The sequence below is a fragment of the Bos taurus genome, chromosome 2 (assembly GCF_002263795.3).
Source record: "Bos taurus isolate L1 Dominette 01449 registration number 42190680 breed Hereford chromosome 2, ARS-UCD2.0, whole genome shotgun sequence".
In the NCBI taxonomy this organism is placed as follows: domain Eukaryota; kingdom Metazoa; phylum Chordata; class Mammalia; order Artiodactyla; family Bovidae; genus Bos; species Bos taurus.
The window spans coordinates 37270325-37294752 of record NC_037329.1 but is presented as its reverse complement, the minus strand read 5'-3'; the positions used below and the strand labels follow the sequence as shown (position 1 = coordinate 37294752).

The 24428-nt window shown below is 42.3% G+C and overlaps 1 protein-coding gene across 5 annotated transcripts in view; it reads left to right on the top strand.

The window, feature by feature from the left end:
* Positions 1 to 24428, top strand: part of TANC1 (tetratricopeptide repeat, ankyrin repeat and coiled-coil containing 1) — a 252319-nt gene that overhangs the window by 90651 nt on the left and 137240 nt on the right. For all 5 annotated transcript variants that reach the window (XM_010802057.4, XM_010802056.4, XM_010802058.4 and 2 more), the window contains exon 4: positions 23043 to 23243. In XM_010802057.4, the coding sequence (XP_010800359.1) occupies positions 23043 to 23243 (201 nt within the window). The remainder of the gene's footprint in view (positions 1 to 23042; positions 23244 to 24428) is intronic.

Below are 24428 nucleotides of genomic sequence, written 5' to 3'. Positions count from 1 at the left end.
AGCCTGGCTTGGAGAATTTTGAGTATTACTTTGCTAGCATGTGAGATGAGTGCAATTGTGCTGTAGTTTGAGCATTGTTTGGCATTGCCTTTCTTTGGGATTGGGATTTTCATTCCAATCTGTCTAGTCAAGGCTATGGTTTTTCCAGGGGTCATGTATGGATGTGAGAGTTGGACTGTGAAGAAAGCTGAGCGCCGAAGAATTTTTGAACTGTGGTGTTGGAGAAGACTCTTGAGAGTCCCTTGGACTGCAAGGAGATCCAACCAGTCCATCCTAAAGGAGACCAGTCCTGGGTGTTCACTGGAAGGACCTTTTAGCCTTCCCCTTATGATGAGGCTGGGGCCACTCTGAGTCGTTTGTCTATTGCATGGTGATTTATACTTTGGAAATAACTCATTTTACCTTTTAGCTTATATTATGTCACTTGCATTTTATGCTTTTTCTTTGTGAAGTTAAACTGAGATGCTTTCCCCCTTGCTAAAGAAATTTCAGGAGTTAGCGGGCAGCTTTAACAATAGATTTATTTTTTTTCTTAAAAACATTTATTTAATTGGCTGTGCCAGGTCTTAGTTGTGGCATGTGCACTCTCAGCTGTAGCTTGTGAGATCTGGTTCCCTGACCGGGGATGAACCCAACCTCTGCATTGGAGCTCAGAGTCTTGGCCGTTCGATCACCAGGCACGTCCCAGGAATAGATTTCAAAGTACAGTTTTTGTCAAGTTGCTGAGATATTTCACCTCAGCATATCCTTAATTAGTGGAAGTCTTATATATGGAAGGCTCTATCGCCCATCCTCTTTATAGCTTCCTTGTATGTTTTAGGGTTAGGGTTATCAATAACCTCAGATCTACAACTGACACCACCCTTATGGGAGAAGAGCCTCTTGATGAAAGTGAAAGAGGAGAGTGAAAAAGTTGGCTTAAAGCTCAACCTTCAGAAAACAAAGATCATGGCATCCAGTCCCATCACTTCATGGCAAATAGATGAGGAAACTGTGGAAACAGTGGCTGACTTTATTTTGGGGGGCTCCAAAATCACTGCAGATGGTGACTGCAGCCATGAAATCAAAAGATGTTTGCTCCTTGGAAGGAAAGTTATGACCAACCTAGACAGCATATTAAAAAGCAGAAACATTACTTTGCCAACAAAGGTCTGTCTAGTCAAGGCTTTGGTTTTTCCAGTAGTCATGTATGGATGTGAGAGTTGGACTGTGAAGAAAGCTGAGCGCTGAAGAATTGATGGTTTTGAACTGTGATGTTGGAGGAGATTGAGGGCAGAAGGAGAAGGGGATGACAAAGGATGAGATGGTTGGATGGCATCACTGACTCAATGGACATGAATTTGGTTAAGCTCTGGGAGTTGGTGATGGACAGCGAGGTCTGGTGTGCTGTGGTCCATGGGGTTGCAAAGAGTCAGACAGGACTGAGCGACTGAACTGACTTACTGACTGACACTAAATTTTTTCTCTTAAGGGAATTAGGGCTTTGACCTTACACTTGTCTTGCAGTTTTTGGATGGCAATGAGGGATAAGCAGTTGGGTTGCCCTAACCCAGGTATAGAGCATTAAACTGAGAAGCCCTTATTCATATCTGAAATCACTGAGTTGGAAAGTAGGATCTGGGTCTGTCTCTCACCTGCCCCTCGATCTTTCGTGGCAGACTTTTTACAACACATCAGCTGTCTGTAGTGCCAGTGTAGAATCAGAGATTCTTGTCTGTGTTCTGATGCCCACAGCACTGTCATGGAGGTCAAGATGAAACAAGACTTTGGAGCTGATATTTATTTCTTCGCTTTCAAAAATTTGTCAGCGAATTGCCCATTTTTAAGGGAGTTAGGAGGGCTTTCCTTGTGGCTCAGATGGTAAAGAATTTGCCTGCAGTGCAGGATACCCAGATTTGATCCCTGGGTTGGGAAGATCCCCTGAAGGAGGCCATGGCAACCCGCTCCAGTGTTCTTGCCTGGAGAATCCAATGGACAGAGGAGGCTGGTGGGCTACAGTTAGTGGGGTTGCAAAGAGTCGGACATGCTTGAATGACTGAGAACAATGGAGTTTGGAAGCATCATTCTGCTGCATTTGGTACATGATGACATTCTTTGTGCCCAGAGGCTGTCCCAGAGCACAGACTACTCGGTAATAATAATGGCTCTAGATATAGACATGCACATAGGTGCCTATAATGGTTTGGACAGTTGTCTGGAATTTTTATAGACCGTGGAACTGGCTGGTAGCAGAGGTTAAAAGGATGCACACTTCTGGCTGAGGCTGGAGGAGCGCCACCTGTGTACTGCTGACTTCCTGACGATCTTACTCTTATTCAGTTCTCAAAATCAAGCAATTTGTATGTTAATGCCTCGTAGCTTTTGAGGGCTTTTTTGTCCCCACCTCACCAGCCCTCTCCAAGCAAGCTTTCTCAATAACTTTAAAGTTATGTATAAAACTTTTTTCCAAGTACCAGATTTTAAGAATACTTTGACTTATGATGTTAAATTTTCTTGTTGTCGATGGGCAGCCATAACATAATACTTTTTATCCAGTTCATAAGGTTCGCATGCCAAGTATACTGGGGTGGTTTGCCATTCCCTCCTCCAGTGGGCCATGTTTTGTCAGAACTCTCTGCTGTGACCCATCCGTCTTCGGTGCCCCCACATGGAATGGCTCATAGCTTCACCGAGTTACACAAGCTCCTTCGCCATGACAAGGCCGTGATCCATGAAGGGGTGACAGATTTCCTCTTCTTGGGCTCAAAAGTCATTGCAGATGGTGTGCAGCCATGAAATCAGAAGATAGTGGCTTCTTGGCAAGAAAGTTATGACAAACCTAGACAGTGTGTTGAAAAGCAGAGACATAACTCTACCAACAAAGGTACATAAGTCAAGGCTATGGTCTCCCCAGTGATCAGGTACAGTTGTGAGAGCTCAACTGTGAAGAAGGCAGAGTGCCAAAGAAATCGATGCCTTAGAACTCTGGTGCTGGAAAAGACTCCTGAGAGTCCCTCGGACAACAAGGAGATCAAACCAGTCAATCTTAAGAGAGATCAACCCTGAATACTCATTGGAAGGACTTACGCTGAAGCCGAAGCTTCAGTGTTTTGGTTTTCTGATGTGAAAAGCCAACTCTTTGGAAAAGTCCCTATGCTGGGAAAGACTGAGGGCAGGAGGAGAAGAGGGCATCAGAGGATGAGATGGCTGGATGGCATCACCGATGCAATGGACATGAACTTGGGCATACTTCGGGAGATGGTGAGGGACAGGGAGCCCTGGTGCACTGCAGTCCATGGTGTCGCAAAGAGTCAGACACGACTGGCTGACTGAACAACAACAACATAACATCAAAGACTGTGTGGCTTAAACAAGTCTTTTTCCTCACAATTCTAAAGACTAAAAATCTGAGCTCAAGGTGCCAGCATCATCAGGTTCTGGTTGAAGGTCCTCTTTCTGGCTTGCAGATGGTGCCTTAAATGTGCATCCTCATGCTGTTAAAGACAGAAAGCTCTCCAGTGTCCCCTCTTATAAGGATGTAACTTTCATTATAAGGGCCCCACATCATGACCTCATGTAAACCTAATTATCTTGCTAAGGCCTTTTCTCTAAATGCCATCAATGCTGGGGGTTAGGGCTTCAACATGTGGATTTGAGATAACACTGTTCAGCCCATAACACTTGTCTTTACTGTTCTGATTATCAGTGTAAACACAGTACTTCATTTATTATAAAACACACCATTATTTTGGGTACTACTAAGGAAGAAAGAACTGCTATCAATTTAATTGACATACTTTATTACTTAAAATGATATACTTGAGATTTCCTTTCTTTAGAAAGATACTTTACGTATATCAATCTTGTTTATAAAATGAGAAGAGAATGAGATAAATTGGTTAAGGTATTTGACGTTTATATTCAGAACCTGATTCTTCTAAATCATTTTTTTCACCTAGTTGTCAGTATTCATTTTTCTCCATATGACGTCATCATCTCCACCATTAAGAGCATTGATGTTGCAGCATATTTTGAGTCTTTTTTACTGTTTTTTTTCCAGGACTTTCTTCCCAGTTACAGACATTCATTTTACGAGTTTGATTTCATTCTTTCATGATCTCAAAAGGAGGTTTTAATGGAAGGCTTTCAGATAAAATCCAGGGCTCTTATTCCTTCCACAGTGGACTTTAAATAGTCTGTTGACTGAAACCTGGAGGAGGTTATAATTGTCCAGATGTAATAACATAGGTTTGCACAGTCAGGGCCTGCCACATTCTAACCATTCCCTGGCTGATAGCAATTTTAAGATGCCATCAGCTATTAAATCCATTCTGGTTTTGGAAAAGTTAAAGTGAGAATAAACTTGGGCCTTTATTTATTTACTTATTTTTTAATATTATTTTATTTTTAAACTTTATAATATTGTATTGGTTTTGCCAAATATCAAAATGAATCTGCCACATGTATACATGTGTTCCCCATCCTGAACCCTCCTCCCTCCTCCCTCCCCATACCATCCCTCTGGGTCGTCCCAGTGCACCAGCCCCAAGCATCCCGTATCATGCATCAAACCTGGACTGGCGACTCATTCCATATATGATATTATACCTATTTCAATGCCATTCTCCCATATCATCCCACCGTCTCCCTCTCCCACAGAGTCCAGAAGACTGTTCTATACATCAGTGTCTCTTTTGCTATCTCGTATACAGGGTTATTGTTACCATCTTTCTAAATTCCATATATATGCGTTACTATACTGTATTGGTGTTTTTCTTTCTGGCTTACTTCACTCTGTATAATAGGCTCCAGTTTCATCCACCTCATTAGAACTGATTCAAATGTATTCTTTTTAATGGCTGAATAATACTCCATTATGTATATGTACCACAGCTTTCTTATCCATTCATCTGCTGATGGACATCTAGGTTGCTTCCATGTCCTGGCTATTATAAACAGTGCTGCGGTGAACATTGGGGTAAAACTTGGGCCTTTAAATCAATGTCCAGTATAGCATATGCTCATTGTAGAAAATTTGGAAAATACTGATGAAAAATACCCTGTTTTTTTTCATCATGCTTATGTTTTCTTCTATCCTTTTAAATGTTACCAGTCTTGGAAAATGTCTAACATTTTATTATACCAGTATCCCATGGTTTCGTTTACGTGCATTTTGTTTACATATTTCTTTCATTCATTAAAAAAACCCTCTGGAATAATGCATATCTTGGTACAAATATCTGATTATTTTAGTAGAATTTTTCTAAACAAGGATTAATAGTAAAAAGAAATGAACTTTTCAGAGGCTCACGGTTCAGTTCAGTTCAGTCTCTCAATCGTGTCCAACTCTTCACTACCCAGTGGACTACAGCATGCCAGGCCTCCCTGTCCATTGCCAACTCCCGGAGTTTACTCAAACTCATGTCCATTGAGTCAGTGATGCCATCCAACCATCTCATCCTCTGTTGTCCCCTTCTCCTCTCGCCTTCAATCTTTCCCAGTATCAGGGTCTTTCCCAGTGAGTCAGCTCTTCGCATCAGGTGGCCAAAGTATTGGAGCTTCAGCTTCAACATCAGCCCTTCCAATGACCATTCAGGACTGATCTCCTTTAGGATGGATTGGTTAGATCTTGGAGTCCAAGGGACTCTCAAGAGTCTTCTCCAATACCACAGTTCAAAAGCATCAATTTTTCTGTGCTCAGCTTTCTTCACAGTCCAACTCTCACATTCATACATGACCACTGGAAAAACCATAGCCTTGACTAGATGGACCTTTGTTGGTAAAGTAATGTCTCTGCTTTTTAATATGCTGTCTAGGTTGGTCATAACTTTTCTTCCAAGGAGTAAGTGTCATGGGCTCATGGTATCTCTTATCAAATTGTTCTTCAGAAAGAAGGACTATTTTGCTCACCGCCTGTGTAAGCAGTGTGTGTGTGCCTGCTTGCATGGCTCTTTCTAGTACTGGGTATTTGCTTTTTATTTCCTAGTACATGTTTTCTGTTGGGAATGTGAGAGACTCTTTAGTTTGGTTCTTTCCTTTTCCAAATGTGGCCCATGATGTGTAGTAGGGGGATTTCCTTATAAAGTTATTTGTAGGGGAATTTTCCTTGAAGTTGCTGAAAGTCACATTGCTTGTCTTCGATGGATAAAAGTGTCTCCTCCATTATTAAAAATTTCATGTTTGTGATAAAGCTAGAGAGCTGCTAGTATGATTGACTTATATTTAAGAAGTTCATAGAGAAACCAAATAAAGACATAAAACCAACACAAATGAGTCATCAGGTTTTTCTGTGGTACCTGATAACATTCTGCCTGTGTACACAGTCAGCATGTCTGAGTGCTTTCTGTTCCCCGGATGTGCCGGGAGCCCAAGTCCTGTGAGTTCCTGAAAGCAGGCAGGGATCGTTGCAGATAGGTGAACATCTCCTTAATACGACTTTGTCCATGGCTCATATTCTTGGGTTATTATGTACAAGGATTCTCATTTATTTGGCTGTGCTGGGTCTCAGTTGTGGCACACAGGATCTTTAGTTGCGGCACGTGAACTCATAAGTTGCGGCATACGGGATCTGACCAGGAATCGGATCCAGTCCCCCTGCGCTGGGGACACTGAATTGTAGGCACTGGACCCCCAGGGAAGTCCCCAGAGATGCTTTTTTAAACCAAGTTAATGAAGTAAAAGGTTTTAAATATAGGAGGATCTTAGAAATTGAATTCCGTGTCTTCAGTTTTTGAGAAATAAATTGGAAAACTTTGAGCAGCTGTCCAAGGTCACATAGCTAGTTAAAGCAAAGATGGGCTCCAGGCATAGTTTTTGACTCCAGACTAGTTCTGTTTCTACTATGTCTCTGGCTGGTTCCCTTATTTTTATCTCTGGTGCTGAGTAAACATAAAGAAAAACACATCTTCAAGATAGACGGTGGTAAATTATAATTTCTCTCTCCAGGGATATTTTTTCCTCCCTTCTTGAAGTGTTTCCCCTTCCTCCCCCAGGTTTATTTCAGATTCTTAGATGGTCTTAATCTAGATTTAATAGCACTGTAATATCTTTCTTTTTCTATATCTGAAAGTCCATTTCTGCTTAATGTCCTTGAGATGGTTATAACTTCACCTTTTTTTTGTAAAATCACTCAAACACCATGAATGTAATATTTAATATACAGTCATTGTAAAACTACACAGTGATTTTCAAAGTAAAGATACCCCACCAGTTGTTTTCTGCTTCCCTTTTTGTTCCCAAAAGGAATGTTAACAGTTTTTTAAATCTTTCTAGATACTGTCTATGCATGTATGTGTGTAGGCATGCATATACGTGCATATACGTCTTTAAGAAAACCTACACAGACTTCATAGTGTGTTTTATTCTGTAAATTACCATGTTGACTGAATGAATTTTTAGACACATTTTCATATTAGCACACGCTAATATATAGACTTTTAAAAAGTTGTTCAATATTACATTGGACAAATATTCTGTAACTTGTTTTATTATTTTCCTATTGATGGTTTCATCTTGTTTTGTTGTTGTCATTACAATCAATGCTAGAATAAATCTCCTTGTGCCCAACTCCCTGTCCTCTCATAAAAATAGTTGTAAGAAAGATTGTTGATTAACAAGTTCATTCATTTATAATTTTTCTAAATTTTGTCAAATTGCCCTTCAAAAATGTGACATTAAATTTACAGTTCCACCTTCAATATGTGAGAATGATTATAACCTCTGCTGATAAGCATGTGAATAAACAAATGAACGATTTAATCTTTTCCAGTAAGCTTTAATTATGCAGTTCTTTGAATGAATCAAACACATTTAAATATGTCTGTTAGCCATTTGAATCCACATTGCCTGGATTTGTAGCCTGGCTCCATAGTTTACCAGCTGTGTGAACTTGAGCAAATTAAACTTTCTGTGCCTCATGGGTTACTTCTGAGGATTACATGAGTTAATATTTATAAACTACTTGAATCCACGCTTGGCAGATAGTATATAACTATTTGACAACAAAATTTGCATTTCTTTCCTTTCCTGCCTGTTCATTTACCTGATTTTCTGTTGAGTTCAATAGGTGTTTTAATATTTTGGTAAGTGGTGTTAACCATTGATGGTTTAGTAGCCAGAGTTCTAAGCAAGTGAAACATGTCATGTTTAATTTTGAATTATAAAACTTAAAAAGATTCATCTAACTCAGACTCCATTTTTGACAGGATTAAGGGAAGGATTTTGTTTTAATTCTGTAAGTTCAGTATTGAAAACTGACTGAGGTTATAAGTCATTATTTCAGGGAGATCGGCTTTCTTTCCCTGCTTCATGTGAGAGTTTTGATGCTGCTAATCTGATTAAATCTCTTAGAGCTATATACTTAGCTCTGAGAGTCTGAAGATTAGAAATTCTGGTTTCCACCCCCACCCCCTACCCTGACTATCCATTAAATTGTTACCATGGCTATTGGGCTCCCAAACAGTCCTCAGATCTCTTCTGATTTATGGAAGCAGCATCTTAAAGATGGATAAGCACAGGTTTGGCTTCAGGAAGCTTAGGTAAGAGTTCCAGTTTGAATGTACCATCTAGTTCTCTTTGAACAAATTGCTTCGTTTTTCTGAACCTCAGTTTTCTTGCCTATAAAATGAAGGTAACAATCTCTATCGGTGTAATAGAATAATTATGAAAGTCAAATGAAATGAAGATTTTTTTTTAAAACAGGCATCATGATGAAGGACATTTGTTTTTGTTTTCACATTTGTTTCTGGTTTTGGAAAATGCCTATTAAGCAAGGAAATAAAATACACAGGTATTTAAATTTATATAATGATTTTTTTTTGATACTCAGATGTTGTGAGGGAGTGGTGAGATATTTTTCTTCTTCAATACTGAAAAAAACTAGGAAGTGAGCCCCTTGGGGTAAAATATGGCAGTACTAATAAAGGTTGCTTTTTGAATGTTTAACTGTGTATTAGACAGTGTGACAAACTCCTGTAAACAGTAACTTATCAGTAGAGATAAAATAACTAGGTTAAGACTGCACAGTTGCTAAGTGAAGGAGCTAGGATTTGAATCCAGTTTGTCTCCAGAACTTTGTGTTCAGTGCAGTATAGGAGCCGGTTGCATAGGTTCAGCTCCCAGGTCAGGTTGCTTAACCTCGCTGTTTACATTTTTGCATCTGCAAAATGGGCATGATTACAGCATCTGCCTCAGAGGGTTGTTGATCATCCTGAGAATTCCGTGAGTTAATACTTGGAACAGTGTCTGGACCACTGTAAGCATTTTGTAAATGGTGGCTCTTATTATAATTTATGGTAATTTCTACACTTCTGGCTTCTTTGTTTCTGCCCCTTGACTTTCTCCTTTTGGTATTAGTAAACAAGGCGTCTCAGATTATTTTTGTCTTCTCCATTCCCTTATCTGTGTGGCAGACATGGCCCTGGCCGTTCCATCTGGTGCAGGAGGAGAGAGCTGTGTAGCAGTCCTGGCCCTGGTGGAGTGCTCTGGGTCAGTTGCTGCAAACGTCTGGGATGGCATGTGTTTGCTAGGAGGGAGAAGGGGGAGGAATGTGAGATCTGAACAGCAAGGATCTGCCACCAGCATTCTGCGAAGAGAATCTGTGTGCTCTCGAAGGGTTCTTCTACCTAAGAGATTGCATATTCTCCTCAGATTTGGCAGAGAAGGCCCTAACGTGGGGATTTCTAAACCTGGCTAGTTCATTGAGGGCACTTGTGATTTAAATTCCCACCAGACCTAGTCAATCACTCACCAGCAGTGGGACCCAAGCTTCTGTAATATTTTTAAAGTGGTTTTTGAATGGTCAGCCAGGCTTGGGAGCCACTGGCGTGCCATTTGTTCCTGTGTCTCTGCAGAGCCAGCCCCAGCCAGCCATGACAGAAGTATGTGTTTGTGACTTTGAAAATTCCTAGGAAAAGGAGCTCCTCTGTTATCTAGTAAACTGCTCTTGACAGCCCTATAAAAATGAATTTGAAATATAGATAAACAGATGAGTGAAAGGATTCCATTACAGAAATAACAAGGCAAAGTAATTTGTCAGTATGGCCCTTGAGTTTATGCCAGTTGCTCATCAAATCGGATCGGATCAGATCAGTTGCTCAGTTGTGTCCGACTCTTTGCGACCCCATGAATTGCAGCATGCCAGGCCTCCCTGTCCATCACCAACTCCCGGAGTTCACTCAGACTCACGTCCATCGAGTCAGTGATGCCATCCAGCCATCTCATCCTCTGTCGTCCCCTTCTCCTCCTGCCCCCAATCCCTCCCAGCATCAGAGTCTTTTCCAATGAGTCAACTCTTCGCATGAGGTGGCCAAAGTACTGGAGTTTCAGCTTTAGCATCAGTCCTTCCAAAGAAATCCCAGGGCTGATCTCCTTCAGAATGGACTGGTTGGATCTCCTTGCAGTCCAAGGGACTTTCAAGAGTCTTCTCCAACAGCACAGATCAAAAGCATCAATTCTTCGGCACTCAGCCTTCTTCACAGTCCAACTCTCACATCCATACATGACCACAGGAAAAACCATAGCCTGGACTAGCCGGACCTTTGTTGGCAAAGTAATGTCTCTGCTTTTGAATATGCTATCTAGGTTGGTCATAACTTTCCCTCCAAGGAGTAAGTGTCTTTTAATTTCAACCCTTGCTTATTGTCATACTTGCAAGTTAGATACACAAAATTGAATAGCATTGAATATAATTTTGATGTTGAATTATTTTTAATTGAAGTATGGTTGATTTATAATGTGTTAATTTCTGCTGTACATATTAATATATATATACACATTCTCTTTTATATTCTTTTCCATTATGGTTTATCCCAGGATAGACAGACATTTATTTGAATTGATTGTTACAGTTGATTTACAATGTTGTGTTCATTTTTCATGCAGCTTTATTAAAATTGTTAGAAAACTGTTCACCCCCCGCCCCTGCCCAGAGTGATATTCAGAGAATGAATGAAGTAGATAATGCACATTCCATTTTATATTTGAGAAATCATGATTAGAGTGAAATGTTAATATGGTTGGCTGTGGTGAGACAATATTGACATTGTTGCTAAGATATTTTACCAGACATGTCATTGAGGCTGCTGCTTCAAAAACTGAGCAATGCTTTTTTCTCTTTCTTTCTTTCTTTTTTGTCGTGGTTTTGTTGATGGTGCTAATGATGCAGCAGGAAGACAGCAAATAAAATGACAGAGGCAGAGAGTGAAAAGTCATCTCATTCTCTCCCCTATTCCCTGTGCCCCAGTACAGGCCTGAAAGGGATCTTGATAAATAGCCACACATACGCAATTGATTTATTCTGCTGCTTTCTAGAATTTGTACTGAGTTGGTTGCATTGTATTTTTAATCTGTTTGTGGGGGAGAAAGTTTAAATGCTGCCTGGAAACTTTGAGGCATTTTCCCCCAAATGTTTATAGATCCCACTTTCCTTGTAAGGAGTTGAAGCAGGATGCATGGTACTGCTCTCTCTACTCTCCCTTGCTCTTGTAATGAGGGCTGTTGGCAGACAGCTCTGCTGACAGGGGACCGCCAGGGTTTGGATTTGAGTAGTCAGTGAGGGGGTGGTGTACTGGTTATGGTATTGTTCTAAAAGTCTTTTCCCCTCCACTTTTTTTTCCACCCCCAAAATGTCAGCATGTCCAATCTGACAGAATGTTCCTGATGATTATCATTCAGAGGAACATGACTTGCTAAACTGTCAGGGGATGATAGTCAGAATCTCTTAAGCACCGAACAGCGCACCATGCTCAGTCTGCAGCTTGGTCAGGGTATCTGCAGGGGGTGGGGAGGCAGGCCAGGGCAATGCTGTGCTTGAGGATTCTGTGTGCTCAGTCTGCCTGGGTTCACGTCTGAATCTGCCACTTACAGACAACCTACTTAGCCTCCCTAAGCCTTAGTTTCCTCATCTGTAACTGGGGATGATGACAGCATTTACTTCCAATGGAATAGGTTGAATAAAATTAGCCAATGGGTATAAAATGCTTAGCAGGGGGTCTGGTACATCAAGTAAGATCTTAATAATAGCTAGCTTAATCATCTTCATCATTAAGCAGATACATTCAGTGAACACCAACACACAGAATTAAAACAGAAAACTTAACATAAATACTGATGTGTTGTCTGGGTACTTAACACGGCGCTTTAGGGTAAGCGAATTCCAGTAGTTACCGCAGTACAAGGTGTGTAACTGAGGTGGAGAATGGCTTTAGGAGTTGCTCCAGTGTGCCAGGGCAGTCCCAGGGCTGCCTTCTGGCACAGTTCCGGGGTGCTGTCACACAGATGTGGGACGTGGAGGTGGTGGTCTTACCCTCATCATTCTTCGGTCACAGCCCCCCAACTCCCTCAAGAAAGTTCTGTGTATAAAGCAGAGTTCTCCATGTCTTCACAAATAAGAGGGTATATTCAGGTTGCAGTTTTATGCAAAGGGAAGGATTCATTGGTTGGAACTTGGGAGTTAAAAGCAGAGAAAGGTATAAACAGAGCCAGCACCTTGAGGTTCCTTTTGACTACTTTAAAGTATACAGTTGACCTCTGAACAGCCTGGAAGGGTGCTGTCATGACCCTCTTTGATGTTGTAATTCTGCATGTAGCTTACAGTTAGCCCTCCATCTACATGGTTCCTCTGTATATGCAGTTTCTCATCCATGCATTCAGCCAACCACACATTGCATAATACTGAGATTATACTGCTGAAAAAAAAATCTGTAAGTGGACCCATTCAGTTCAACCAACATTATTTAAAGGTCAACTGTATAGGGGTCAGGAACTGGATCTTGGACAACATGAGGACTGTTACAGGAAGCTGGTCCAGAACTTCACCGTGGGAACTGTCAACAAGGAGGACCATCCCCATCGGTAAAACCTGGGAGAATGATGACTGTGGGCAGTTTGGGCAGGTCAGCCCGGTGGGTTAAGTAAAACCAGTGGACATGGTTAGAAGAGGCTGGATAAAGGAAAAGTGAGCTTTCCTTCTTGAAGAAAGGAACTCATGAGGACAGAGGCTTGACAGGTATCCAGTGGAGGGGCTTTTTGCTGGGAAAACTCTGTAAGTAAAAGAAGATAGATACAAATTTATATTTCACATAAATGTTTACTGGAAAAGTGTGTTTTTTCTTCAAAAACATTCTAATTATAAAAATGTCAGAACATACATCAACCTTAAAATGTAAAAGGAAGGGGGAAAAACATCGATACTTCTCACTCTCTTAGGAGTAACCACCATCAACATTTTATTAAATTTACTTCTCATTTTTGGTGGCACATATTATTTTCCTATTGTCATCATATGACATATACAAAATTGTGTACACTAGCTTAAATGTTTATGCCAGGTGTTTGAAAAAATGATCACATGATAAACTTATATTTTTCTTTTTTTGTAATCTCAGTTCCTTGGCAACGGAAGTGGTCATGGTGGTGTTCTGTGACACTCTTCTTGTTTGGGGTAGGGTATTGGTGGGGAGCAGTAAAGAGAGCTTTCTCTGCCCAGTGTCACTATCATGTAAAAAATGTTAGCCATTGTTAGCCAGTTCTGGCACAAGGCACTATTGTTTTAAGAGGTCACTGGATAAAGTAAGAGATTTCTTTCTGCACCATGGGTTGAAGGATATGGTTCGAGAAACACATTTCCTGCATGAAAAGGGAATGGAAGCTGAAGAGGGATAGTCGACTGAAGTGTTTGAAGGTTGGGCTTGAGTTATAGTTTATTGCTTTTTTCCTGCCAGTCATAATATCCCCACTGTTGAGTAGTTGATTTTTAAATTACTTCTTCCTCAAAAAGGATAAATGGGCTGTGCGTTTTCTGAGCCTTTGACAGGTATCTGAGAATTTGTTTGGTTGATACTATACTTAATAGAAAACTTGGTTTGGCTTTATGAGGTTTGGTCATGCTCTTTGCTCCCTCAGGATTAAAAGCTACTACTTTTTTGGCTTATTGGCTCTTGGTATTGGAGAAGAGAATTGAAATTGTGTCCCTTTGAAAAGCAAATGTTGAAGTCCTAAACTTGATAGCTGTGAAAGTGGCCTTATTTGGAAGTAGGGTCTTTGTTAGTTCAGTTCAGTTCAGTCCAGTCGCTCAGTCATGTTCGACTCTTTGCGACCCCATGAACCGCAGCACGCCAGGCCTCCCTGTCCATCACCAACTCCCGGAGTCCACCCAAACCCATGTCTATCAAGTTGGTGATGCCATCCAGCCATCTCATCCTCTGTCGTCCCCTTCTCCTCCTGCCCCCAATCCCTCCCAGCATCAGAGTCTTTTCCAATGAGTCAACTCTTCGCATGAGGTGGCCAACGTACTGGAGTTTCAGCTTTAGCATCATTCCTTCCAAAGAAATCCCAGGGCTGATCTCCTTCAGAATGGACTGGTTGGATCTCCTTGCAGTCCAAGGCAATCAAATTAAATTGAGGTCATACTAGATTAGGGCTTCTGTGGTGGCTCAGTCGTAAAAAATCTGCCTGCAATGCAGGAGACCCAGGTTGGGAAGATCCCTGGAGAAGGAATTTGTGCTTTTCCTGCCTGTGTCCTGCCTCCACCCAATTCCGCTCTTCCTTTTACCTCTGTGTTCTTTGGTCCTGTCCTGCCTCATTCCTTTCCTGTTTTAGCCTCTGCTTATTCCCCTACCCTCCATCTAACAGACCCCCAAGTCTTCCTTCCCCTCATCCTGCCCTATCCCTGGCAGACCTCATGTTTCCCTGTTGTTGTTATTTAGTCACTCAGTCATTTCTCTTTGCAACCCCATGGACTGTAGCCCGCCAGGATTCTCCAGGCAAGAATACTGGAGTGGATTGCTGTTTCCTTCTCCAGGGGATCATCCTGGACCAGGGGTCAAACCTGTGGTTCTTGCATTTGCAGGAGGGTTCTTTACCACTGAGCCACCTGGGAAGACCAATGTTTCCCTAGGGCTTTGGATTATCCTGTGAGCTGCATCCACGAGCGTGCCCACACTCCACCCTCAGCAGCAGAGATGACTAGGACATGGAGTAGCCAGGGTGGAGGATGAGGAGAGAGGAGACATGTGCTACATGATGGGAGCTTCCAAGAATCCAACTCCCTCTGGGGCAGGGCATAGGGCTCTCCTTACTCTGCTGTCCTGCATCCACCTCTGACCTGTCAAGCACATACATTGTCACTTTGAACAGCCTTTTGGGACGAAACTTCATCTCTCCCACTTGCCAGGTTAAGCTGTGGTGCGTGGCCCCGTTAGACTTAAAATCATCATATCCACCCCTGTCTCTATCCTAAGGATGCAAATTTAAAATACTTAGAGGAAGCATATGCACATAGAAAAAAAATATAAACCAGTTAAAAGTGTGTTTACCTCCCATCCGGGCTCCCAGCTGGGCAGTTCCTGTTCCCAGAGCATCCACTGCACTTGGTTCCTGTAGAGACCTTCCATGCGTGTACAAGTATGTATGTTTACATTATATACACGTGTATATCTATGTAAACATACATTGTGTGCATGCACATGTATGTGTGCACACAGGTATGTGCATATGTATACACACACACACACACACTCTCTGAAGGATACACATTGTAAATAATGGGAACCTTTATTTAATCATCCGCATGATGGAATATTCCCTCGAGTTTGTTTTCCTCTTCATTTCCCCCCACGCCCCACCGTCTTGTAACAGGAGCACAAACTGTTCAGATCTTTTTGTCTCCTTTCTTGTGGTCTCTCAGGCTTTGGTGGTTGTCCCTCCTGCGTGCACCTGAGAATCATGTGGGGGGCTTTTGCTTGCCGGCGTGCGCTGTACCCCTGGCCACTCACCGTGGCCGCCTCGTGAGGGCCTGGGCTCCCCTCTGTGAGGCACCGAGGAGAGCTGGGAACTGCTGCTCCAGTTGTGTGCAGTGGGCCTGGCAAATCTCAGAATCCAAGTGTGGAGTTTTAGACAGGCCCCGTGGGGAATGCTGGAGATGTAGAATAATGCATCCATGCAGGTTTAAGATGAACCCAGAACCCAGACTGCTTTTGGCCACAACCGCCCCACTGCCCCCTTCATCACCTGGCCTGGCAGAGTGGCAGGATTCTGTGTCCTGTGTGGTGGGAATGGCAGTCAGTGCCTCCATCCTGGGCAGAGACTGCAGGCCCAAAGGCTACAAGATTTAATGCATTTACAGTACGGAGTGAAATGAGAAGAAACTGTTTAGGGTGCGTGATGACTAACATCTCTCTCGGATCCACTTTGCCTGTACAGTAACAGCATAAGGTGTGACTGAAAGGAAATTAATGATGCCTGGGCCTGGGAGCCTCCCAAATGGAGTGTTCCGGGACTGCTGGAGCTAATTAAACAGCCAGCACGAAGAGTGAAAATAGATGAAGGGACGGATTTCTTCTCACCGTGGCCCGGCACTGCGTGTAGACCTACATAGACTATTTTTGGCTTTTCCTGTTAAGCCTTTCCACCGTGTGTTGTTTAGTGTACTTATCTCAATAGCCTTTTCTTAGGGGAACAGGACCAAGAGAAGGGACTCTGGATTGCACTGCCTGGCTTCAGACCCGACTCTGCCGTGTGATGGTGTCCTTGATCAAGATTCTTGATTCTTTCTAAGCCTCAGTTTCCTTGTTGAAGGATGGACGTAACACTAGCAGCTCCTTTCTGCTGGAGACGGTTTAGTCACCAAGTCATGTCCAACTCTTTTGCAACCCCATGGGCTGTAGCACGCCCGGCTTCTCTGTCTGTGTGGTTTTCCAGGCAAACATAGTGGAGTGGGTTGCCATGCCCTCCTCTAGGGAATCTTTCCAACCCAGGGATTGAACCTGGGTCTCCTGCATTGCAGGTGGATTCTTTACCACTGAGCCACCAGGGCAGCCCGCACCTGCTTCCTGAGGTGGTTACAGTGATGTAAAGTGCCTGAAACCTTGTCCTAAAACATCAGATCAGATCAGATCAGTCGCTCAGTCGTGTCCGACTCTTTGCGACCCCATGAATTGCAGCACGCCAGGCCTCTCTGTCCATCACCAACTCCTGGAGTTCACTCAGACTCACGTCCATCAAGTCAGTGATGCCATCCAGCCATCTCATCCTCTGTCGTCCCCTTCTCCTCCTGCCCCCATATCTAAAAAAGTACTTATTCTGTTACAGTGCACCCCTCTGGGGCTTGCGAGTGGAAGTGTTTCTGAGGTCATATACGTATTCTTAAAGTTCAAACTCCCTTGCAGGGTGACATGCCTGCCTTGAAGGGAGAACTTTGACAATTTGAGAGGAAATACTGGTCTGTTACTCATCTGTTTCTGGATAAAGTACATTTGGTTCTGTAACCCTCAAGTATTAAGAATAAAGCTGTGAGGATAGTCCTCAATGAGCTCTCTTCAGAACCCTCTGGAGTTTTGAAGACAAAAGGATAAACTTGTCCTATTGACCAGATTTTTCTGTGCTCTGGGGTGAGTGGCTTTGTTGCCTTTTAGCGGTATTGTTTGAGAATTAGTCATGACTGTGTGAAGAATGTTTTGGAAAATTGCTTTCTTGAATACATTAATCTTTCTTTTTGAAGATGCACACGAACAGTCAGCTCTGGCTAGATCCTTGGGAGATCCTATGAGATGTAAAATGGTTTAAAGAGCTTTCAGAGAGTGCCTTCTCAAGGTTCCAGAAATGATATTGGATCTTGTGGGATGAAATCTTTTCCAATTTTCTAGGTTTCTGTAAATATACATGAGTTATAGGATACAAAGCCTTATGATGGAAGATATGGTTAGGAAACATGAGTGCACTCCTGGGCGGGAACTGCACAAAAGATGCCCTAACACATTTAATGCCCTAGTTAAATGTATTGCACCAGTCCTGTTTTCTGGAACTGGATAAACAGAACATCTTTTCTGTTTTCTATTCTAAGCTTCGAATTCCCTCCTCCTCCAACTTGCCACTTCAATGGCACAATAAATGGAAATCTGATTTCCTGCATCTGCAGACCTCTTTACCTGAATGTCTAAGCTCACCCTTGCCTTTCTCAGGTCTTCTCTTTTCAGAAATGCACTTTTACTTTCATCTCCCTGGCTTTGTTGCCCTCATTTTTTTAAAGCCTTCCCTAATCCTGCACTCCGTGTACTTTAATCTCTGGTGCTGGACATGGCCATGCTGCACAGCCGCCTTTAAACATTCATCATCTCCCAGGTTTGCGTTTTCTTCCATTATGAGTTTAAATCCTTTTTCACAGTCTGTAATAGTGGAAAAAAATTAAAGAACTATTATCAAAAGCTATTTCTGCCAATTAAGAAAGCCTTATTGGATGACTTTATCCCCTTTGATAATTCTGTTATCTTTGCGAACTCTGACTTGGATTTAGTTTTCATGTGTGAAAGAATATATGTGTTGTATTTGCTTTTATTTACTACATATATATATGTATATTTGCTTTTATGTATTACAAACAGGAAGAACCTTATAACCTCATGCCCTTTCTGGTCTTTTATTTTTGAAACTCAGAGTTGGTGATTTTAAAATAAGAAAAGGGGTGTGTGTGTGTGTGTGTGTGTGTGTGTGTGTGTGTATGTGTGTATGAATGGCCGAGACTGTATGTGACTTGCAAAGCCTAAACTTCTGTTGCAGAAAATATGCTAACCCTGTATAGAATAAACTCATTTAAAACTATGTCTATTTTGAGTACTTCCTTTTTTTTAAAAGTTTAAGTTCTTAAATATGTAGAGTAGTGAGTATGTTAGAGCATGAGACAGCCACTTGGGGGCACTTTGGGAGTTCTAGGAATCAACATTGTCAGGAGATCAATAACTTCAGATATGCAGATGACACCACCCTTGTGGCAGAAAGTGAAGAAGAACTAAAGAGCCTCTTGATGAAAATGAAAGAGGAGAGTGAAAAAAGTTGGCTTAAAGCTCAACATTCAGAAAACGAAGATCATGGCATCTGGTCCCATCACTTCATGGCAAATAGATGGGGAAACAGTGGAAACAGTGGCTGACTTTATTTTTCTGGGCTCCAAAATCACTGCAGATGGTGACTGCAGCCATGAAATTAAAAGATGCTTACTCCTTGGAAGGAAAGTTATGACCAACCTGGACAGCATATAGAGTGAAGTAAGCCAGAAGGAAAAACACCAATACAGTATACTAACGCATATATATGGAATTTAGAAAGATGGTAACAATAACCCTGTGTACGAGACAGCAAAAGAGACACTGATGTATAGAACAGTCTTATGGACTCTGTGGGAGAGGGAGAGGGTGGGAAGATTTGGGAGAATGGCATTGAAACATGTAAAATATCATGTATGAAACGAGATGCCAGTCCAGGTTCGATGCATGATACTGGATGCTTGGGGCTAGTGCACTGGCACGACCCAGAGGGATGGTATGGGGAGGGAGGAGGGAGGAGGGTTCAGGATGGGGAACACATGTATACCTGTGGTGGATTCATTTTGATATTTGGCAAAACTAATACAATTATGTAAAGTTTAAAAATAAAATTTAAAAAAATAATAAAGGAAAAACAAAAAAAAAAGCAGAGACATTACTTTGCCAACAAAGGTTCGTCTAGTCAAGGCTATGGTTTTTCCAGTAGTCATGTATGGATTTGAGAGTTGGACTGTGAAGAAAGCTGAGTGCCGAAGAATTGATGCTTTTGAACTGTGGTGTTGGAGGAGACTCTTGAGAGTCCCTTGGACTGCAAGGAGATCCAACCAGTCCATTCTAAAGAAGATCAGTCCTGAATGGTCATTGGAAGGACTGATTTTGAAGCTGAAACCCCAATCCTTTGGCCACCTGATGCGAAGAGCTGACTTTTTGGAAAAGACCCTGATGCTGGGAAAGATTGAGGGCAGGAGGAGAAGGGGACGACAGAGGATGAGATGGTTGGATGGCATCACCAACTTGATAGACATGGGTTTGGGTGGACTCCGGGAGTTGGTGATGGACAGGGAGGCCTGGCGTGCTGCGGTTCATGGGGTCACAAAGAGTCGGACACGACTGAGCGACTGAACTGAACTGAGCCTTGACCTTGCTTTTTACGGTTAACCCCCACACCCTGGCTTCTTGTCTGTGAATTCATGTGGTTGGATTAGATGCTCTCTGAGAGTGAAAGCATGTTGGGGTGGATGTGAGTGTCCATGGTGAATAAATGGGAAACACCTGCCAGGGGAACTGGAGGAGGGCTGGTAAGTCACGGGTGGTTGATCATATGGGTTTCCTACCCTGGAGAGGATGCATCAAACTACCTGGCCTGGGCATTCCTGCTTCAGCAAGAGGAAGGGGGATTGAGGTGTGCTTCCTGTCACTTAATTGAGGTACGGAATAAAATAGGTCACAGTTGAAAGAAAAACATCTTTTCAAGGCTAAAAAGAAACATGCCAGCCATACTGGTTGTTGCAGTGAAATGTTTTTAATTCCTCTTAAACCTCTTTAAACATCTGCTGGGGAATGTTAAATCAACCGGAAAATTTCTGGTGTCATGTTGCCTAGAACCAGTATTGTATAGTCCTGTGGATGCCCCTAAGAGACTTTCTCTTTCTGGCACTGGCGTCGGCATCCTTGTGATGCTCTTGGACTGCCTTTGACCTGAACCCCTTGTCTGATGCAGTTAAAGCACCAGACTCTGGAGCGCTGTCTCCAGCCTCTTAGCCAATGGATCACCCACTTCTTTGTGCCTCCTGTTCATACATAAAGCTGCTTTCTCTGCTTTATGCTTTTGTGATGAAAGGAAGCTGGAAGTTAGGGATCTTTAATTGTGTCTTAAAAACAAACCAACAGAACGGCATGTTTGGGACTGATGTTATGGTGAGATGTCAAAGTAAACTTGAAATAGAAACCTTCCCTCCCCCAGCCCCATCGCTAAGTCCCGTTTTATTGCAGACCACATAAAATCAAAGTACTGGAGCACAGCTGCTCGGAAGGCCGAAGGTCCTCATGGTTATGGCTTTCTTTGGAAACCCATCCCCACCAGACTTGCAGTTAATGAAAATATTTGCTTTGCTTGATATAAACAAAGTTTATGGGCAGAATTTGTAATTAGGAAACGCTTTAATTCTCTTTCACCCCTCAATCTCCAATTTCTTCATGTATCACATTGAAGAATTCTAAGTATTTAAGAAAATAAATGCTTTCTCAGTAATCAGCTTACGGTTTTGTTTCTGGTGTTGTAATAGATGCGTTTCTCCCTCATTTGTGTCCTCATCCAGATGAGATGACTTGAAATCTGGGGTTTGTTTTCGGTCAGAGATACTTGTGTGTGAATAGGAAGAGACAGTGCCTGCTGCCATCAGGCCACCCCATAGCCATTTGAGTATCCAGGCTGGTGGTCTTGGCAGTGCAAGGACAGTCCCAGGGCAGGGTAGCTCTCTTCAAACCTCATGGAAAACCAGTGTTGCCTCTTCAAGACCCTCCACATTCTATATATGTAACTCCCTGGGCTGTGTGTGGCCTTCGTGCTTGCCATGTTCTTGTCTGTCTTCTGGGGTTTCTGGCCAAACCAGGAATCAGGTGACCAGGTATCATTCTTGAAGGCACAGCACCTGTTTGCTTTCCTAAGATGAGACCAATGTGGTGGGGGAACTGATCATGCGAGCCTGATATTGGACCAGAGCAAACAGCTGTCCCTTCAAGTCTCAGCATGGTGAACCTTCAGCCCCAGGGGGAGCTGGTGTTATGGCGTATCTCCTGTTCTGCCTTAAGATCTGTTTCATCACCAGACTGTTGAAGGGGAGGCAACTGGGAAGCTTCATGCCCTGGCTTAAGTCGTCAAGGAGGTGGTTTTGAAAGATTTCTTGCTTTTCTGTGTTGGTGTGAGACTAGCTCCTGGGTCACGGGAACTGGTGCTGGTGGTATCTTACAGTGCAGACTCCGGAAGCAGGGTGGGCAGGGCATGTAAGAGGAGGGGGTATTGGCCTTCGTTGGGACTTAGGAGGTACGGATCTCCATTAACTCCGGCCTGCATGCCTACCTTCCTCACGGACAAGAACGTTATTTGTCTTACATGTTTGCATAATGTTCTTGTTTTTGAAAATCCTTGTGAGAGTCTCCTGGTCACTCTTGTCATTTCTTCAAATATAGGTCGTTTGGATATTTAGTTCCCCAACTTTATTAAAACCCTTTCAAGCATAGCTAGCCCAGCTGAGACTGAAATTACTTTCTGATGGTGCCAACTTACGCCTTGTGGAACCTGTGGCTTTTCTGTTCACAGCCCTGCTGGTTTTGAGTTGCCTTTGAAAGCAGTGCTTGAGCATGTTTGCCCTTTTTCAACTCTTCCCCTCCCTACTCCCTCCTGGTCTGTGGGGGGAGTAACTCTGCTTCATCATGCCTCTTAACGTGAAACACAAGTACAGTGAGGCCTTTGGGGACTTGACAGTTAGCATTGCATCCTTTTTAAGTGCTGTGTGTAAAGATCTGCAAGAATTGAGTTCCCTCCTGGCTAAATAAATGGTGTAAGTTCAAATCCAGGCTTTGGTTTTTGAAGTCAGGAAGGCATGGTAAGGACCAGTTGGATAACTTCTGTCAGAGAGACAAGTTAGCTTGTGGAAAACTTTCTGTACCTTTCCAGTTTTGCTGTATATAATTCAGAGCTTGAAGATGCTCTTTTAATCATCAGGAAAATTATTTATCTCTTCTTCTTGCACCATCTCAGTTGCTTCTCTGTATATGCCTGGGGTCGAGGAGGAAAGCGTAACATCTGCATCCTTGAGGACTGGCTGTGTTTTGTTCAGAGGTTCTGGTTCTAGCCGACATATTCCCTTCCCTGTGTTCTCTTTTTAATTGCATTCTCTGCGTTTTTAAAAATATATGTGCCTTAAAATGTTTAATTTCTTCATAGTAAGCTTGTCTATCCTTAAGTTCATTAAGGGGCTGAATATTAAGGAGAACCTGCTTCATCAATGAGCCACGGTTCCAGTTTCATGACTTAAGGGTTTGGGCTGGTTGAGATGTAGGATGGTGGACTCTGCCCTGGGGAGTGCGAAGTGGATGGGATGAGAGGAGAATCCTTTTTAAAAAAAATCATAAAAAAAAAAAAATACTCAACACACACATATGGCATATGGGAATTCTAAGAATGTAGTTCTTAGGAATTAAACTCGCATCTGTGGCTTAACCTAAGGTTTTCTCTCTCCACTCCAGGAGGTGACTTTGGTCCAGAGACTTCCCCTCCAGTCCTGCCCCCTGGCCATGGCGGTGAGTTTTCTGTGAGCAGCCTTCCAGTGGCAGAGGATGCCTACAGGGTGAGCTTGGCTAAAGGCGTCTCCATGTCTCTGCCTTCATCACCTCTGCTGCCCCGACAGTCTCACTCTGTGCCGTCAAGGTCAACTAAAAAGTCCCCAGGTAAACGAGTCCCCTACCTGGCTTCTTGGTTATATAAGTAGTGAGTGTGTTGGAATTAGGCAAAGCTAGTGTCTACAAGAAATCTTCCAGCAGAATGCTTTTATTCTTTGTTATGGTAACTTCTGGAAGGAGATCTTTAAAAAAAAAGAAAGAAAAAGATGATTTGGATAGATTGATTTCTTTAGTTTAACCTATCTATGAGCCATATTGATTGCCCAGACTAGACTTTTACAAAGATTCATGTTATCAATATTAACATTAACCCACAGTTTTGTTTTCTTGTTCACAAATTAGAGAAACGCTATAATCTAAACTTGCTGTGGTATGTTTACAAGGTTATGGATTTTGGCAAGTGTAATCTGACAACAGTCTGTTTATTACTGCTTAGCATTATATATTGATGTATTTTCCTTGATTACATCATCCAGCATTTGAACAGCTATAAAATTTAATTGTTGGTGAAAATTCAGACTTTGAAGTGGTAGGACAAGGGACTCATAGATTATTTGAAGTATTTTGGCTTCACTTTTTATTAGTAACTTTGCATTTTCCTTTACCAGTAAAAACCCAAATGTTACCTAACTTTAATCAGATGTGAGGAAAGCCTTGCCAAAGTGCTGATACCTGGAGTTATAAAAGTTCTTTGATCTTCTTTTAGGTTTTCTGAGTATTTGTTTACTGAGGGCAAGATAAACTGGGGCCTTATTGATCAGATGCCAGTGTAAGAATAATTTACATTTACACAATAGACATGTTTGGAGTTGATATGCCCTGGGACTGTGAAGTTGGCGTCTGTTTTTCTAATTTCCTCAATATGTTATATGCATTATTTCTAAGTCATGTAGTGGATATTTGCAGTTTGAAGGGGGGTGTAAAATTAAGGTAAACCTTAAGCTCTGAATGTTAGCATTGGTGCTGTGAGTTGGTGATTGTCCAAAAATCTTTTGTTGTTATAGAACTTTCTTATTTTGGACAACATTGTTTACAATCCAGTCATTAGCTGGAACTTGGAAACCTTTTGGTATGAAGTGATTTCCTGTGCCAAGGAATTTGACCTGTTTATCAGTATTTGGGGAAATTCCTGGAATGTCCTTTCTTGCTTCTCTTTGCCCTCCCCCCGCTGCTGTATCTCTTTGTCAGATTTCTTCGCTTGTTTCAAATCCCAGTTCCCACACTGTCCCTTTT